The sequence below is a fragment of the Capra hircus genome, chromosome 5 (genome assembly GCF_001704415.2).
Source record: "Capra hircus breed San Clemente chromosome 5, ASM170441v1, whole genome shotgun sequence".
NCBI lineage: Eukaryota > Metazoa > Chordata > Mammalia > Artiodactyla > Bovidae > Capra > Capra hircus.
In genome coordinates, this window is record NC_030812.1 from 81,622,362 (window position 1) to 81,641,912 (window position 19,551).

A 19,551-nucleotide genomic window follows, 5' to 3' on the forward strand; every position below is an offset into this window, starting at 1 on the left:
TCTTTATCGACCGTGTTTTGTCTTTTGAGATTTGTTTTCCTTATCCTGTGGTCCACTGAAGTATGTAAGTTCATTCATTCAGCAGTTATTTCTATGTACTGACTATATGCCAGTCACTATGCTAGGTATTGAGAATATGAAAATTAAATGTATACTGCTGCAGTCCCCAAGGATCTCAGTGTTTATTAGAGGCATGGAACTAAAAGTATTATACAATATATAGCAGCTTGAAAGGGTGCATATCAAATATGGTGGGATCATAGAAGGAGACCCTAAGCTTCTAGAGGATTGATGAGTATGGAGTTTTAAGCTAAATACTATGCACCAAGAGAATTTGTCAAAACCTTGTAAATTTAGGCTATATTGTTACAATATATTAGGGATATGAAAACCATATAACCTGAAAAGAGTTGAGGGCCCTGGTATATACTTTTTTCCTGGTATATACTTAGATGAATCTATTTGCAAAGCAGATACAGAGAACAAACAACTGGACACTAGGGGGGTAAAAAGAGAGTGTGATGTATTGGGAGATTGGGACTGACGTAAATGTTTATTTACATTTATACACTGTTATGCATAAAATAGATGACTAGCGAGAACCTACTATTTAGCACAGGGAGCTCTATTCAATGCTCTTTGGGTTCAGAGAGAGGGTATCTGTATGTGTATAGCTGATTAACTTTGTGGTATAGCAGAAACCAACAAAAACATTGTAAAGCAAGCAAACTCCAGTAAAAAAAAAAACTTAAGAAAACAATGCCAATAGATTGCTGGATGCACCGCTGCCACACACTTTCAATTTAAAAAAAGAAAGCAGTATCTGTAAAACGCAATAAAGCAAAGCACAGTGACGCAGGTATGCGTGTACTTCTGCTGCGTTTTATATCTCTTACCTGTTTTTTCCATTCTCTGCAAGATACAGATTTCTGAAATTTCAGAGACAAGAAGAGGCCTTTATGAGTTGCAGCCCAACACTGTAAAGCCATCGGTTCTGCTTTATTCATGGATGGTCTTGCTTTGTTGAAACATTTTTTCAGCAAGGCCTAATCTAAGAAGACTCAAGGAACATCTTGTTTGCTTTCTTCTCAAATGAAGGGTGTGTCTCCACAATAATTACCTGAGTATGCATTCTTAACTAGATCTTTCATTTCCTAGAGGTGCAAACTCTATATGGCAAATAGCTTGCATAAATGTCATAATACAAGTGTGGTAGATTCTTTCAGTCAGTTCAGTTCAGTCGCTCAGTCATGTCCAACTCTGCGACCCCATGGACTGCAGCACGCCAGGCTTTGCTGTCTAACACCAACTTCTGGAGCTTACTTAAACTCATGTCCATCGAGTTGGTGATGCCATCCAACCATTTCATCCTCTTTTGTCCCCTTCTCCTCCTGCCTTCAATCTTTCCCAGCATCAGGGTCTTTTCCAATGAGTCAGCTCTTTGCATGACCAAAGTATTGGAGTTTCAGCTTCAGCATCAGTCCTTCCAATGAATATTCAGTACCAATTTCCTTTAGGATGGACCGGTTGGATCTCCTTGCAGTCCAGGGGACTCTCAAGAGTCTTCTCCAACACCACAGTCCAAAGCATCAATTTTTCGACACTCAGCCTTCTTATGGTTCAACTCTCACATCCATACATGACTACTGGAAAAACCATAGCTTTGACTGGATGGACCTTGTCGACAGAATAATGTCTCTGCTTTTTAATATGCTGTCTAAGTTGGTCATAGCTTTTCTTCCAAGGAGCAAGTGTCTTTTAATTTCATGGCTGTAGTCACCATCTGCAGTTATTTTGGAGCCCAAGAAAATAAAGTCTGTCACTGTTTCCACTGTTTCCGCATCTATTTGCCATGAAGTGATAGGACTGGGTGCCATGATGTTGGTGTTTTTGAATGTTGAGCTTTAAGCCAACTTTTTCATTCTCCCCTTTTACTTTCATCAAGAGGCTCTTCAGTTCCTCTTCACTTTCTGCCATAAGGGTAGTGTCATCTGCATATCTGAGGTTATTGATATTTCTCCTGACAATCTTGATTCCAGCTTGTGCTTTATACACCCCGATATTTCTCATGATGTACTCTGCATATAAGTTAAATAAACAGGGTGACAATACACAGCCTGACAATATACAGGTTCTTTAGGTTCTTGTTATTAATCCTTCATTTTACAGATGAGGAAACTGAGACTCAAAGAAGTTAAATAACTTTCCTAGTGTCACACAGCCAGTAAATGTCAAGGTCAGAATTTGTATCCAAGCAGTCTGATGACACCAGAGTTGCAAATCTTAATCATTACACTATGTGTAACATTATTAATGCTAATTGGTTAACAGTCATTTTTGCCCTGTGCTCATAATTCCTGTTATATTTCTTATTCCCGACTGTCCCCTGTGTGGATTTTTTTTTTTATTGGTGGGAATACTAGGAGGATGGAAGGGAGAAGACAGCATATGAAGTAAATCAGTAAATTTGAGAGAGCCGGAATATTAATGTTCTATATATTCTCAAAAAGAAAATATTTTCTCCACTTGTTGTTTTATATATTTCTATGAGAAGTTGCGTGTTTTACATATGTCCGTTAGATCAGGCTTGCCAATTATGGGTTTTAAAGCATGTATCCTTGCTACATTTTGTCTGCTTGCCCTATCAGTAATTGAGAAATATGTTGAAATCTGCCACTGTGATAATATCTTTGTTAATTTCTCCTTGTAATTCTAAAATTTTTTTGCATAATTTGAGGCTGTTACATTAAAATTTAGAATTGTTATGTGTTCTTAGAGAACTGAAACACTTCTTGTTATTTAATCACCTTATTTGTTTTGAATAATGCTTTTTTTAAAAAAAATTCTGAAGTCTATTTTTCTACTATAGCTTTCTTTTGATCAGTATTTCTTTAATGTGCTTTTCTCTGTCCTTATGTTTTGGGTATAATTCTAGTACATAACATATGGTTGGATTTTTTCATTCAGTCTGGACATCTTTTTTTTTTTAGTCTGTCTTTGAAGTGGTATGTTAAAATTAAATTAATATGATTAATATTGACTCATTTCTACCTTCTTACTTTGTGCCTTATGTTAATCATGGTTTTCCCCAATTTTTCTTCTCTCTTAATTCTTTTTTGAATCAATTGAATTTTTGCTTATTTTTCTTTTTGTTCTGTTCATCCTTCTCTGTTGGCTCTGTGATAGCGAAGTCATTCAGTCGTGTCTGACTCTTTGCGACCCCATGGCCAGTAGCCAACTAGGCTCCTCCATCCATGGGATTTTCCAGGCAAGAATACTGGAGTGTGTTGCCATTTCCTTCTCCAGGGGATCTTCCCAACCCAGGGAACGAACCCAGGTCTCCCACATTGTAGGCAGACACTTTACCGTCTGAGGCACCAGGGAAGTCACTGTGTCACATATTAATACGTTTTAGTATTTTAAAAATTATGCTATGCACGCTCAGTAAAGTAAAAAGTTAATTGATATTTAGCTAATTCCTGTGCAGTTCAGAACCATGGAACTATTTAACTCTGATCACTGTCTTTCTACTTATATGCAGATATCTGGTATGTAATGTTGTATTTTTTAAAAAGTCATATGTTAGTCAGTATTATTCTTTTATACTAAAAATGTTTATTTACATTTATTCACATGTTAGTTTTTTCCTTCCAATGTCTTCTTAGAACTGATATTTTTATACTAAGATAATTTTCCTTCTACCTGAAGTGTATCCTGTAAAGTTTTTTAGTGAAAACCTGTTAGTGGTAAAGTTTAGCTTTTATTTATCTAAAAATACTTGATATCACCCTGTTCTTAAAAGTTAATTTTGCTGGGCACACAGTTTCAACTAAATGATTACATTCAAAGAAGTGATTCCAAAATCCTCTGGCTTGTATCGAATCTGAGACACTAGCAGCCCAATGTGTTGTGTTTTCTGTATTTGTGGATTCATACCTTTCATTAGTTTAGGAAATTTCCAACCATTATCTCTTCAAATATTGCCTCTCTTCCATTTGTCTATTATTCCACGGATGCTAAATATAATACATTGATACTTTCTCATTCTGTCCCTTGTGTTTCTTGGGTGTTAGTCATTCAGTTGTGTCTGACTCTTTGTGACCTCATGGACTGTAGCCCCCAGGCTCCTCTGTCAATGGGATTTTCCAGGTAAGAATACTGGAATGAGTTGCCATTCCCTTCTTCAGAGGATCTTCCTGAGCCAGGGGTTGGACCCAGGTCTCCTGCATTTCAGGCAGATTCTTTAACGTGTAAGTCACCAGGGAAGCCCTGGTGTTTCTTAACCTCTCTTTCATATTTTTTCTCTTTCCTGTCCTCTGTTTCATTTTGAGTGATTTCTTAAGATCTATCTTCTAGGTTATTAATTAGTTGTGTTTGATTTTCTATATTAAACCTACCTACTTAGTTTAACAATTATTTTTTGTTTCTGGAAATTTTTATCAAGTCTGTCTGGCCATTTTTGATGGGCTCTTTCTGTTTTTTTTTTCATTTAAGAAAAGTATCTTTAATGTCTGTAAATATTTATAATAGTTATAGTTTAAGTTGGTAATTAAATTGCCAACATCTGCTGGATCATTGAAAAAGCAAGAGTTCCAGAAAAACATCTATTTCTGCTTTATTGACTATGCCAAAGCCTTTGACTGTGTGGATCTCAATAAACTGTGGAAAGTTCTGAAAGAGATGAGAATACCAGACCACCTGACCTGCCTCTTGAGAAATCTGTATGCAGCTCAGGAAGCAATAGTTAGAACTGGACATGGAACAATAGACTGGTTCCAAATAGGAAAAGGAGTATGTCAAGGCTGTATATTGTCACCCTGCTTATTTAACTTCTCTGCAGAGTACATCATGAGAAACGCTGGGCTGGAGGAAGCACAAGCTGGAATCAAGATTGCTGGGAGAAATATCATAACCTCAGATATGCAGATGGTACCACCCTTATGGCAGAAAGTGAAGAAGAACTAAAGAGCCTCTTGATAAAAGTGAAAGAGGATAGTGAAAAAGTTGGCTTAAAGCTCAACATTCAGAAAACTAAGGTCATGGCATCTGATTCCATCACTTCATGGCAAATAGATGGGGAAACAGTGGAAACAGTGGCTGACTTTATTTTTTGGGGCTCCAAAACCACTGCAGATGGTGATTTCAGCCATGAAATTAAAAGACGCTTACTCCTTGGAAGGAAAGTTATGACCAATCTAAACAGCATATTAAAAAGCAGACACATTACTTTGTTAACAAAGGTCTGTCTAGTCAAGGCTATGGTTTTTCCAGTAGTCATGTATGGATGTGAGAGTTGAACTATAAAGGCTGAGCACTGAAGAGTTGATGCTTTTAAACTGTGGTGTTGGAGAAGACTCTTGAGAGTCCCTTGGATTGCAAGGAGATCCAACCAGTCCATCCTAAAGGAGATCAGTCCTGGGTGTTCATTGGAAGGACCGATGTTGAAGCTGAAACTCCAATACTTTGGCCACTTGATGTGAAGAACTCACTCCTTGGAAAAGACCCTGATGCTGGGAAAGATTGAGGGCAGGAGGAGAAGGGGACAACAGAGGATAAGATGGTTGGATGGCATCACCGACTCAATGGACATGGGTTTGGGTGGACTCTGGGAGCTGGTGATGGACAGGGAGGCCTGGTGTGCTGCGGTTCACGGGGTCGCAAAGAGTTGGACATGAATGAGCGACTGAACTGAAATGAAAGCAAACATTAGTTATAGTTTAAGTTGGTAAGTAAAGTGTATGTTTGTTGTTGTTTTTGCTGATGGAATAGCAGCTTGCTGCAGTAGAAACTTTGGAAATATTCGAACTCATATTTCTTGAGTATAATCTACAGTATAATTGCTGAGTTGGACAGAAAATAGTAAACAACTATTGGAAAGTGTGAGTGAGTGACCAAAACCAGGCAGAAACCTGGGGCAGGGGAGGTGTCTATTCTTGGAATAAGAGAGTGCCATTAGATGAGTTTCCCATTTTATAGCCTTTTTACTGGTAGCACCTTTAAGGTGGTACCAAACATGCGGCAAAAACTCAGATAGCCAGGACAGTATGGTAGTATTAGTATTAACAAAGTTCTCGACCTGAGCTTTGCCCAGTCTGTCACTTTTACCAGTGCCAAAGATTTTCTAGCTCTCTGCAGATAGTGACTGAGAACTGGAATTAGTTAGCGTAACCTTAGCCATCATTCCTGGAGAAGGAAATGGCAACCCATTCTAGTATTCTTGCCTGGAGAATCCCATGGACGGAGGAGCTTGGTGGGCTACAGTCTACAGGTCGCCAAGAGTCGGACACAACTGAGCGACTTCACTTTCACTTTCTAGCCATCATTAAACAGTTGATCTCTACTGATATCGATGACCATTTATATCCTGAGAAAGACACTTTGTAAACGCTTTGACTTTCATGAGAACAGTAATGGGCAAGCTAGAATAAAATGCTGCTTACACTGGCTTGCAATAGTATTGGGTTCAAAGAGGTTGAGCAGACAGCCTAGAGAGGATCAAGGAAAGAAAATTATTAGATGTAGAAGGAAAATCTGAGAAGAAAATGATTGCTTTCTTTGGCTAGATTAAGACTTTAAGCTTTCAGAATATACAGGCAAATCCTTTCTGAAGTCATGGTTAGGTAATACATGTTTCTCTTTGAGAGGTAATGTGTAATTCTTTTAGTTTTTTACCACCAGTTCTACCAGCATCCATACTGTGAATATAAATGTTTCACTAAATGATGGCTTCTTGCAGTGATTTCTAAAAATGTTAATGTGTGAGCAACAGCATTGCCTTTGTAGTCCTCAGGATATGCATTTTGTTTAAAGGTCTTTAGGTCATTTGGCACAGATGATAGTGCTGATCAAAAAATTTAAACGTAAGGATTCACTCAGTATTTTTCGGGATTTCTGTGTAGTATTGTTTGATAATTTAGTGTTTATGCTATAATTTATATGTGGTTTAGATTAATTTTATCTTTCATGGAAGAACAACTGGAAACATTTGAAATATGTAAGAGTAAGCACAATTTCAACTTTGGAAGGAACCAGTTTTAGAAATATTAGCAGCAACAAACCTGTGCATGGTTGAAAAACTTACATGTGGAATTAAATATACTTTTAATGTTTAACCTTAAAGTATTTGTGTTAGTAAAAATATGTTATTGAAATAGGAAACCTAATAAGAGAAAATAATGTTCAACTTTATTGATTTAACTTTTAAAAATCTCACATTTCCAATGGCAAAAGGGAATTTAATTCTACTTGTCAACATAGGCAAAATATGAGTCCAGGCCATGAGTGAATTTTCTATGCTGCATCTGTTTTACATTTACAAGTTAGAACACTCTTTGGCAGAAAGTTTAACAATGAAATTACTTCCCTTTTTGTGTGATTAGAATTGTTTATGGTGTAAATGCAGAGGTGTATCCACAGGACTTCTCAGATCTAAGGTATGGAACTGGACATTTGTAGAACCTAGTATTTCATGTTAAGTTACTCTGAATCATGAGACACATTAGTTGGCTTACAAACAAGAATATACAGGCCTTGTTGTTGCTGAGTTGCTAAGTCATGTCCGATTCTTTGTGACGCCACAGACTGCAGCATGCCAGGCTTCCCTGTCCTTCTCCATCTCCCAGAGTTTGTTCAAACTCATGTCCATTGAGTCGGTGATGCCATCCAACCATCTCCTCCTTTGTTACCCCCTTCTCCTCCTGTCTCAATCTTTCCCAGCTTTAGGATCTTTTCCAGTGAATCAAGTTGGCTCTACAGGCCTGGAGTTTGGCTTTTTCCTTAGGCAACTTGAGTATTGGTCAGTAAAAAAATGTCCCCGATACTAAATGGCAAGACTTTAAGATGCTAAAACACTGTATTCTAAGACTGTGGTGAATGAATGGAACAAAGATCACACACTAGTACTTTGCTTGGTATGATAAAATAATAAATAAACTTCAAGCAATTTATTCTGAACAGTTAAACTTTCAAACTACAATATATACAATATTTTAACCAATACAATATTGTAATTAGCCTCCAATTAAAATAAGTTTATATTAAAAAAAATAAAATCAGAATTTGCTACTGAAAGGTGATACCAAAGCCAACTTTGATTACAAAATAGAATCAGAGAAATGAGAAACCACAGAAATAGGAGGAATTTGTGAGATCACAGCTGCCCTATTTAGAAAATGAGGCAGAGAGAGGTTAAGTGGCTAGCATAAACACAGCTGGCTGTAAAGTGGCAGACCAGGGATTTGAGCTCAACATATGTTTCTTCTCCCCTACTACTACTTCTGAGTGACAGTAAGGGAGGGTGATGTGCCAGGGTTGACTGATGGCAGGTGGTGGGGCTGTGTGGGGTAGAGGGGCAGTTTTGCTAAAAGTCAGAAAATTGCAGCTAGAGGAGAGATTCATATGGCCATCAGGGTAAAACTCTTAACTCCCAGTTAAGCATCACTGACTCGATGGTCGTGAGTTTGAGTGAACTCCGGGAGATGGTGATGGACAGGGAGGCCTGGCGTGCTGCGATTCATGGGGTCGCAGAGAGTCCGACATGACTGAGAGACTGAACTGAACTGAACTGAAGGGTAAAATGGTTGTGACAGAGTCCTGAGAGTTCTGTAAAGGTAATTCCATCATACTTATGAACCTGGTCACAATATTAGCTTTTTCTTACTAATAGTTTTTAATGACACCTACTGTGGATTCCCCTTCTTCTCTCTCCCCTCAAATTCATTTTCTTTAAATGTGCCTCAAAACCATTGTATTAGGAATAAACTATATCACCTAATTGCACAAGGATTGCATATGTGTGTAGGCAAATATCAGGAAGATAAAACACTTATTTTAAAAATTATGATATTTCAAAGGTAGAAATATCAGTTATGGCTTCATGAGGAAAAACATATGACTAACATATTATATTTTACCTATTTTGTGGCAGTTTCTTTACAATTGGTGGAATAATAAGGGACTGAAGACCAACAGAGTAATTTGCTCTTTTTTGGAAGTCTACTTAAAAATTGGAAAGCCATGTATTTTTATACAATAATTTATTTGCACTCCATGTGTACTCCTAAAATATATGCTATTTAATTTTGCCTACCTATGCCTTCTGTATAAATGGACTTATATAACATTGAGACTTACTTGCTTTTAGCTCAATTTCATGTATTTGAGTGTTGTTGCATGTAATTGCAGTTTATTCACCTTTTAAATTAGTTCTCTTTTGCTTGAAATTACACACTTGTAATGGTATATTTATTCACGTTACTATTACTGATGGACATTTGAGTTTTTCCAGTGTTTGCTATCATGAAGTGTTGCCTCAAAAACTCTTGTATTAACACATGTCTTCAGATGCACAAAATTTGCAAGATTTCTCTAGGGGGCATATCTGTCCAGTTAAAATTTGATTCATGTATATTTTTGATTCATATTTATGTATAAAATCATTCAAAGTAGCTAATGAAATCTCCTTATAGATACCTTGGAAGGTCTAATTGTTAATTACAGTAAACAAATAATTTACAGTTATGACCTTATGAAGAGAAGATAGGTATGGAGGATAACAGGTTTTATGTTAGGTGAGTTTCAGTGACAGATTGAGAATTTTTGGCTGTGGCTATAATTGCCCATTTGGCCTACTTGCTGATTCAAACAGGGGGAGATTAATACATCCCTTTAAAAACTGTACTGACAGATTGAAGTTGAAAGGTTCTATATAAGATACTTTTATTTAGAGCAGGCTGTCTAGGTCCTTATCAGGATTTGACATTTTTGATAACTTTCTGAGATAGGTCACCCTTTCTTCCATCTACTATTAGTTAACCATTTGTTAGTGCCAGTTATTTTTATTGATTTTGTGATCTATTAATACCAAAAATAACATTATTGATTTACTCAGTTGTTCACTAAGAGTCGGATAGGACTGAGCGTCTTCCTTTTCACTTTTCACTTTCATGCATTGGAGAAGGAAATGGCAACCCACTCCAGTGTTCTTGCCTGGAAAATCCCAGGGACAGGGGAGCCTGGTGGGCTGCCGTCTATGGGGTCACACAGAGTCGTACACGACTGAAGCGACTTAGCAGCAGCAGCAGCAGCAGCAGTTCAAAAAGTGACTCAGTCATTCACTCAGTTAATACTTAACATCTTGCATGTTTGAGGCCTAACATTTAGATTTGGGCACAATATGCTCTCACATATTATGGTGAGAGCTTCCCAGGTGACACTAGTGGTAAAGAACCCACCTGCCAATGAAGGAGACATAAGAGACGTGGGTTCGATCCTTGGGTCGGGAAGATCCTCTGGAAGAGGGCATGGCAACCGCACCAGTATTCTTGCCTGGAGAATCCCATGGACAGAGGAGCCTGGCAGACTACAGTCCATAGGGTTGCAAAGAGTTGGACATGACTGAAGTGACTTAGCATGCATGCGTGCATGCAGAACAGAAATGTGCTGACTCTCCTGCAACTTACAATTTGTAGTGCTAGTAAAATACGCACGTAAAAGAAAACTGGATGGAGTGTGAGAAGTTCTCTTATAGAGGACAGCCTCAGGTACTGTGGGAGTATAGGTGCTACTAATCCATTCAAGAAAGATTGGAAAGTGTTTAAAAAATACAGATTCTTAGACTGTATCCTCAGAAATTTTTGTTTGGTAGATAGGAACCAAAGGAAGGTATTATTATTATTACCTCATGTATATATGATTCAGCCAATGAGCCAGATTTGGGAAACACTGTTTATGAGTGAGAAAAATGGGAAGTAATCATGAGAAGGTATTTAAATGACTTCAAGAGGGTATAGATGGCTTTCAGATGATTTTCTGCTCATTGGCCAAAGGTTGATCTTTATATTTGTACCTATTCAATTGTAAATCCTTGTTTGTAAGTTATAAAAGTTAACTGCTCCAGTGGTGGATGGGAAAGCCTGGTTTATCAGTAGTACACGTGAAAACACCTGAAATTGTTCAGCTATAATGAGTGTCAGGAGTGGGCTTGACTTCCATGGAAACCGATGTAATCTTAGGTAGCATAACTGTAAGCTTAGTGTCAGAAAGAAGGTGGTGAGAGACCTGTGACCCCTGCACTTGTTGGAGATGCACCTGGATTCATGTGAATAGTCTCTGGGATCACATTTATGGGTGTGTTAACCCTTGGACTGCAAGGAGATCCAACCAGTCCATTCAGAAGGAGATCAGCCCTGGGATTTCTTTGGAAGGACTGATGCTAAAGCTGAAACTCCAGTACTTTGGCCACCTCATGCGAAGAGTTGACTCATTGGAAAAGACTCTGATGCTGGGCAGGATTGGGGGCAGGAGGAGAAGGGGATGACCGAGGATGAGATGGCTGGATGGCATCACGGACTCGATGAACGTGAGTCTGAGTGAACTCCAGGAGTTGGTGATGGACAGGGAGGCCTGGCGTGCTGCGATTCATGGGATCGCAAAGAGTCGGACACGACTGAGCGACTGAACTGAACTGAACTGAACACTTGGATGCGTGAAAGGATGTTGAGCTCCTTGGTAAATATCTATATGAGGGAGAACTAGAGAGAAATAGACTTGTTCATCCTAGAAAAAGAAAACTTAGTTCAAAAGAAAGAACTGAGACCAAAAAGGGAAAGTTATTTGGGAAAGCCAGTCTCATTGTTTTTCATTTATTCATTTAACAAATATTTACTTAGTGGCCACTATAACTCATTCTAATGGGTGCCAAGGATATAATGGTAAACTAGATGGATTCAGTTTCTGACTTCATGGAGTTACAGTTTATTGAAAGTTCAGACTAATGAGCAAGTAGTTAGAAAATGTAAGTTCTGTGATGGAAAAAGACCTATAAAACAGAGCAGGAAGATGATAAGTGGTGAATACTCTGGCCCTGAGGGTATTCAAGAAGAGGCTCTTGGAGATATTATAGAAGTTGTTCAGTAAAGTCATCTTTAACATTTAACATCTGTGATCATATATGTTTTTATAACATTCACACTGTTGTAAAGTTCACACTTGTTTCACACTATTATAAAATTCACACTTGCTTCTTTATCCACCCATTTCATCGTAACCTTCCCTTTCTTCCATTCTCTCCAAACTCAGTTCCAGCTCATTCAGTCTGTATGATGAGATGACTGTCTTTGTAATTTTCACAGACTTTGGTTTGTAAGGAATAGGACAGATTCTTCGAACTGAAGTCACTCTTAATTACTAATGTTTTTATCTGGGCTATTGAGGATAGGCATAAATATTTATGTAAATGCACTGTGGCCTGACTGATGGCTTTAGTTTTTTCCCATTCCTCTCGATGGCAAGCCGTCATACAGGTGGAGACTCCTTGGGTGATTCTAGGGGAGCCTGTATTTCTGTGGGAATGGCAGACACAAAGACTAAGTAAAATATCAATGCCACTTTTAATACAAATTTTTTGTGCTCTAGATGAGTTGTTATTGTTCAGTTGCTAAGTCACATCCGAGTCTTTGAGAACCCATGGGCCACAGCATGCCAGGCTTCCCCTGTCCTCCACCATCTCCTGGACTTGTTCACGTTCGTGTCCATTGAGTCAGTGATGTCATCCAACTGTCTCCTCTCCAATGCCACCATCCTCTGCTGTCCCCTTCTTTTGCCTTCAGTCTTTCTCAGCATCAGGGTCTTTTCCAGTGAGTTGGATGTTCTCATCAGGTGGCCAGAGTAGAGCTTCAGCTTCAGGCCTCCCAGTGAATATTCAGGGTTGACTTCCTTTAGGATTGACTGGTCCAAGGGATTCTCAAGAGTCTTCTCCAAATTTGAAAGCATCAATTCTTTGGCCCTCAGTCTTCTTTATGGTCTAACTCTCACATCTGTACATAACTACTGGAAACACCATAAGCTTTGACTATACAGACCTTTGACAGCAAAGTGATGTCTCTGTTTTTTAATGTGCTGTCTTGATTGTCATAGCGTTCCTTCCAAGGAGCAAGCATCTTTTAATTTCATGACTGCAGTCACCATCTGCAGTGATTTTGGAGCCCAAGAAAATAAAATGTGTCCACTTTTTCCCTTCTGTTCGCCATGAAGTCTCTAAATTAGACTATGTGCTTTTTATTATTATTATTATTATGCTTTGAATTCTTAACTCATTTTTTTTAAATTGGAGGATAATTGTTATGTTGTTATGATGTTATGTTGATTTCTACTCTATATCAGCATGAATCAGTATACAGATAACCCCTCTCTCTTCAGCTTCCCTCCCACGCCTCCCCCCATCACACATCCACCCCCCTTTCTGCCCCCGTTGTCACAGAGCACTGAGCTGAGCTCCCTGTGCTAGATAGCTGCTTCCCACTGGCTCTCTATTTACACACGGTGGTGTATACATGTCAGTGTTCCTCTCCCAATTCATCCTACCCTCCCCTTCCCCCACAACTTAACTAGTTAGAAAAGCTGGAGTTTCCCTCACAGCATTTTTTTAGATTTAAATATTATATTGTGACATCCTTAGGACTCTGAGCCTTGCACATTCAGTGTTACAGCCTGAAGTTGGATTTTGTGGAGGTTTGGGTTTGCTTTCTCTCGACCCATTGTGACTTCCTGTTTCTAAGAAAACAATTTTGAAGCCTCTTAAAAGGAATTTCTTGCGTGCTTGGCAGCTCTTGTAAAACCACATTGTAGCAAACCAGTATGAATGAAGTATACTAAAAAAAAAAAAATCAAACAAAGAACTATATGCTTGATCAAATTATTATTTTGTTTGGTGGAAATTGGATCTTATAGAGAAATCCAGTGATTTAGGAATTATCTGCTTTTGTAAACAGATAAACCAGGAACCAAAAGTTTCATCTTGATTTGGTTAATTATTCTAGGTCAAGGGGACTGTTGATCATGAATTGGGGTTACTTTATGCTGGGGTTAATGCATATTAGTGAATGGGGTTTACTTTTGTGTTGGGATTAATGTGTGCTTTTTAACAAAGTTCCAACTGGGGCATTGTTCTTTAAATGAGCTCATAAATTTGGACTAACTCATGTACATTCTCACAATATCCTGGAGAAAACCCTAATGGCTCTCATTATTTAGTCAATGGAGAAAATGACTATCAGTGAGTCTTTTGGTAGTTAAATATTACCCTGACACAGAGATTCATGTCTCCTGGCTCTTAGACCAGAGATTCAGCTTTTCTGGGAATTGTCCTCAAAATTGGCTTTTCATGGATATTTTAATAGGGGCAAGTTTTTGTAACTAGAAAAGTACTCTATTCATTTGAGTAAATTTATTGAGTACTCATCACTAAGTGTCAGGCATTCTTCTCGAGGAAGATAGGAATAGGGCAGGTGAAGTCCCAAATGTTATTATCTTAAACGCTTAATATTTAAGGGCCTACTCTATGCTAGAAACTGTGCTAGGTACGTTACAGCAATGAAGTTAGTCAGTCCTCCTGACAATACCATGAGGTGGGTACTTTTATCTGTGTTTGCTGGTGTAGCGAAGGAGGTCCAAACCCCCACCTGGCTGGGCCATAGTTGAACACAGGATGAGCACTTTTTATCCTATTGTGTCATCACTCTGTGAGCCTGATCTCATAAGCTTACACATTCCTTATAAAAATAAGAGAACACTCTCGCATTCATGCTGGAACATGAAAACTTGGGCAGTCTAATCCCTGTTAATGTTTTGATGTCTGTGTTCCAGTCCTCATATGTGTCTCTGTAGAGGGGGGTGTTGTGTGTGTGTGTTTAAATACATACAATATCTTATTGATTTGTTCCCACTTATTTTCACCACATATTATAAATGTTTTCCACACTACTGCCTTTAAAAACTAGAATTGTAAATGGCTCTGCAGTGTTTCATGGTTTGTCAATATCGTGATTTCTCTAATGTTTCCTGCTGCTGCTGCTTGGTGCTTAGCCATGTCCGACTCTTGGCAACCCCATGGACTGTAACCCACCAGGCTCCTCTGTCCATGGAATTTTTCCAGACAAGAATACTGGAGTGGGTTGCTGTTTCCTGCTCCAGGGGATCTTCTCTACCTGGCAATCGAACCCTTGTCTCTTGGGTCTCCTGCATTGGCAGACGGATTCTTTACCACTACTGCCACCTGGGAAGCCCACCACCTAACAGTTTTTCAGTTTTGAGTTTTCTAAACCCTGCTTTGATTCACGCCTGTATAACCAGATCTTTTTCCAAATCTATGACTATTCAAACATTTCTGAATGAAGAGTGGTATTAAAAACTTTTTGTAAATATTGATGCAGTCTCCGTGTGCATTTTGTGCTCTATGAACATGACGATGTCAACAGTGTGAATGTTCTTTTCCTTCCAGACTGGTGGATGACCGATGTGTGGTGCACCCAGAAGCAGGGGACCTTGCCAACCCTCCCAAGAAGTTCCGAGGTAGGAAAGAAATACTTACTTTATACTATATGACCTAAGTGGGGGTATTTTTGTGTCTTAAAAGAAGTAATATTAGAACTTTTTTCAATATAAAACTTTCAAATAGAAATATATCTGCTGAAAACTCTTTCAAAAGTTCCCCATTGTTTCTCTTCCTTGACACACTGAAGGACTGATACTGAAAGACTAGCTTCAAGTTTTGTTTTGCTGGAGGGTAGTCTGTATGTTAAGAGGCCACTTTTCAAACTGGTAAATATAGCTGAATGATATGTATTTATATATTTCCGTGACAGTTACCCCATAAATGTTAGTGTTTCCTTATCAGCTCTTTAATTTATTTTTGTAAAATCTCCAGCATGGTGACACTGATGTGTTAGTTTCACTTTTAAAATGTCACTTTGGATGGTATGTAATAACTAACAATTGTCTTAGAACTCCTTTCTAGGTATAATTTTAGAGGCAGTGTCGTACTATCAACTGAGAAGTTGTTCACAGTAGCAAGTTGATTATGACTGTTACAAAGAGAAGGATTAATGGGACTTGTAGAGAATCATAGACAACTAAGACCAGTCATTAAGAGCTTGTGCAAGTCAAATTAATACTTTATAGTATATAATATAATGATAACAACTTGAAAGCAGCATTCATTTTGAATACACTGTGTCAGCATTCCTCCTCACATTGGTGAAAGACAGCTTTAATAAGGGAGCCTGATCTGGACAGAGAGCCAGAGGGGTTTGCTGGAGCCCCAGACCCAGGTCACGATGCTGTCCGTGTGCATGGGGGAGGAGGGAGCCTTCACGTCTGGTCAGTGTTTCCCATGCGTCATGTTCTGTAACTTTCTTACACCATTTTTATTATAAGGATTTTCAGGAATATTGCATTTTTGTCTCAGAGAGTGACAGGCACCGTGAATGTGGTTTGAGTGACATCAGTCACTTTGAATACGCGATCTACTTGTCTTTCCATGTGGGGAAATTAGTGTGAGAGCAGATTGAGGGAGTGATACCACCCATCAGTGCGCCTGGACCTGTGCTCAGTGGGGACACTCCCCCAGCCCTGGGCACGTGAAATCTTCTCACAACACAGTCCCCATGGAGGAGGGACTCACTGTTGACCTGCTTGAAGGAGAGTCAGCAGTTGTGACAAAGCAGACACAGAGTGCTCCAGGAGAGCTTTCCAGAGCCTGTGCAGTAAGTGTGTGGAAATGATTTCAGAGGCAGAAGAGGCTAGAGGAGGCTGACGGAAGAACGGACACTATGAAAAAGAACATACAGGTTCTAGAAAGCGTGAGCGAGTGTATTATATGAGGAGACGAGGAGACTGTGGTATGGAAGAGAGAGCTGAGGAGATTACCCAGAATGCAGGGCAGAGGAACGTGTGAGCATGTCATGAAAAACCAGTGCTGGGGAGGGGCCAAGAGGGTCTAGCAGCATCTAATCAGATTCTAGAAGGAGAGGCCGGAGCGCGTGAGAATGAGGCAACGTGTAAAGAGATACGGGTGAGAACTTGCCTAAGTTGTAGAAAGCCACTGTTTCTCAGGTGGAGGAGATATATTGAATTCAGAGAAGGGATGATAAACAAATTCAGATCCACAGACTCTCTTTTGTGAACTGTAAGATGTGGAAGATAAAAAGTTTTAAAAGCAAACTGGGACAACAGATCTGTATTGGTAGGAGAAAAAAGCGTGGAGTCTGGGTTTGACCGCATTTCTCGCCGACTTAAGTAGGTCACCCAACCACTTAGTGTCTCCGAGGACATCTGTCATTGCCTGGTGGGACCAGGGGTGGATAAAAACAAGAATAATCTTGCCACACAAGGCTTTGTGTGGCTTGGATTATTTCCAGAGAATAAATGTAAAAGTGTTTTAAGTCATTATACAAATGGTAGCTAACTTATGATAGAAAGACATAATATATTTCCTTTAAACATAATTGGCTCTTCTCTTACATTATAACCTCTTCAAGGGTAGGCTTTTCTTTTTTTCTGTTTGTGTTTCCCAGGCACAGAACTTTGCCCATAGTAGACATAAGAAAAAAATAGCCATTAGCTGTTTATGGGTGAGAGACCCACACTTTCCCTGGGATCATGTGATACAACTTGGTTCCCAAGGGTGCTTCATACTTCATGATCATGAGCTTGTGTAGCCTTATTCCTCTGTCAGTCAGGGGAAGTTAGTCTGTCAAAGATAAATCTTCAGGGTTTGTGGCTGTCTTTTTCCTTTAAATATTTTAGTGTGTCTGAGGGAACTCTGCAGTAACAGCTCTGTACCCAGGAGGTAATTATATACAAATACTTGGTGTTATATGATTCAGCGGGCATTGGTTCAAAGTATGAATCATTCAGGTGCTCCATCCGCCCCTGGAAGGCTGGCTTTTCCTGTAATCTAATACGTTAGGTCATTGTCGTTGCTGGTTTGCTCTCATTTTCTACCTCTTGTGTAAGACTAAGTCATTTGTCTCCACTCATCATTGGAGAAGGAGGGTATCTTGCCATTGAAGATTCAAGACTTGTTTTTGTCTGAAAGCTCTGACTCTTCTCCTTGGATTCTTGGAGGCCCCTCCTGACGGGGCCCCAGAGAATTCCATGAGATGGGCTTGTGTTGCTTTCCCTGCCTTCACATTGCTTGGCAGACCTTGTTTTCCCAATCCTGTATCCTTTCTCATACCTTATTCTTTTGCAGCTTCATCCTTCTCTTCCTGAATGTGTTCCTACTCTTCCCTTTGGCTATAAAAGCCATCACTTCTGCATAGATTGACCTCCCAAGATAACCTCTCCTGCCGTTCCAGACCCCTCTACCAAGTTTCCAGAGCACCCTCCCTTATTGTTACTTTTTAGATAATATGAAGAAACAACAGTGTATCCCCAGTTCAGCTGCACCTCACTTCCTTTTGCCTCAGCCAGACAAATGGTGTCTGCAAATTAATTTGAAACAGTTTTTATTTTTCATACTTACTGTATGGTTTGTTCAAGCGAATCATAAAATTTTAGAGCTTCTAGAAGGCAATTAGCAGTCAGTTAAGGACTTCCTGGTGGTACAGTAGATAAGCATCTGCCTGGAATGCAGGGGTTCGATTCCTGGCCCGGGAAGACTCCACATGGCCCAGGAAGACTCCACATGGCCTGGAGCAACTAAGCTGTTGTGGCAGAACTACTGAGCCCATGCTCTAGAGCCCATGAGCAGCAACTGCTGAGGCCACATGCTGCACCTACTTAAGTTTGTGCTTAGAGCCTGTACTTCACAGTGAAAGAGGCCTGTGGAGGCCTGTGTACCTCAATGAAGACTAGCCCCAACTCGTTGAAACTAGAGAATGCTCATGCACAGTGATGAACACCCAACGCAACCAAAATAAATAAATAAAAAGTAAATTGAATATGGGTCTCCCAGTTTTTTAAATGAGGAACCAAAATTTTAAAGAGGTTAATACAATTATCCCCAATACACACAATTGTACAAGCAATATTCCTTTGACGGGTTCCCTCTGCTTTTCACATGAACAGAGGAAATGAAGCTTTAACAAACAAACAGCTTCCCAAGGGTTTTTTAAAACCTGGCGGATGGACAGCTATTTTCAGTAACCACACCATCAGAATAGCACTAACAGAAGCACATTGGCTTTCTCTTAAGTAAGTGCAGAAGTCTTTTCATGATCAAATATTCTTTCGTTTTTAAAGATCAGCTATAAACTTTGGAATACATTTAGGTTATGAGGAGTCGTAAAGGGAGTATAGAGAGTTCCCTTCCACCCACTTTCCCCTGTGCTAGCATCTTATATAACTGTGGTTCATTTGTCACAGTTAAGAAATTACCATTTGTGCATTACTGTTGACTAAATTCCAGGCTTCCTTTGAATGTCACCAGTTTTCCATTATCCTTTCCGCAATCCCGATCCCGTTCAGGATCCCACGTGCCATTAGTCATCATGGCTGTTTAGTCTCCTCTGGTTTCTTCCACTTTCTCAGTCTTTCCTTGTTTTTTTTTTTTTTCCTTTTTAATGACCTTGATACTTTTGAAGAGTACTGGCCGGATATTTTGTAGAATGTTCCTTGATTTTGGTCTGGCTGATGTTTTCATCATACTTAGACACGGGCTAAGGTTTTGGGAAGGGATATTAACTGCCTTTTTCCCTACATCATATCAGGGGCACATATTGTCAACATGATTTATCACTAATACTATTTTTTGATACATAGTTTTAAAGA

General features: G+C 39.3%; 1 protein-coding gene across 2 annotated transcripts in view; it reads left to right on the forward strand.

The window, feature by feature from the left end:
* The window catches only part of ITPR2 (inositol 1,4,5-trisphosphate receptor type 2), a 596,562-nt gene that overhangs the window by 43,301 nt on the left and 533,710 nt on the right, over nt 1–19,551 (forward strand). For both annotated transcript variants that reach the window (XR_001918100.1, XM_005680737.3), the window contains exon 2: nt 15,278–15,348. Coding sequence is in view for 1 of the 2 variants with exons in the window: in XM_005680737.3 (XP_005680794.2) it covers nt 15,278–15,348 (71 nt within the window). In the remaining variant the exon portion in view is untranslated. The remainder of the gene's footprint in view (nt 1–15,277; nt 15,349–19,551) is intronic.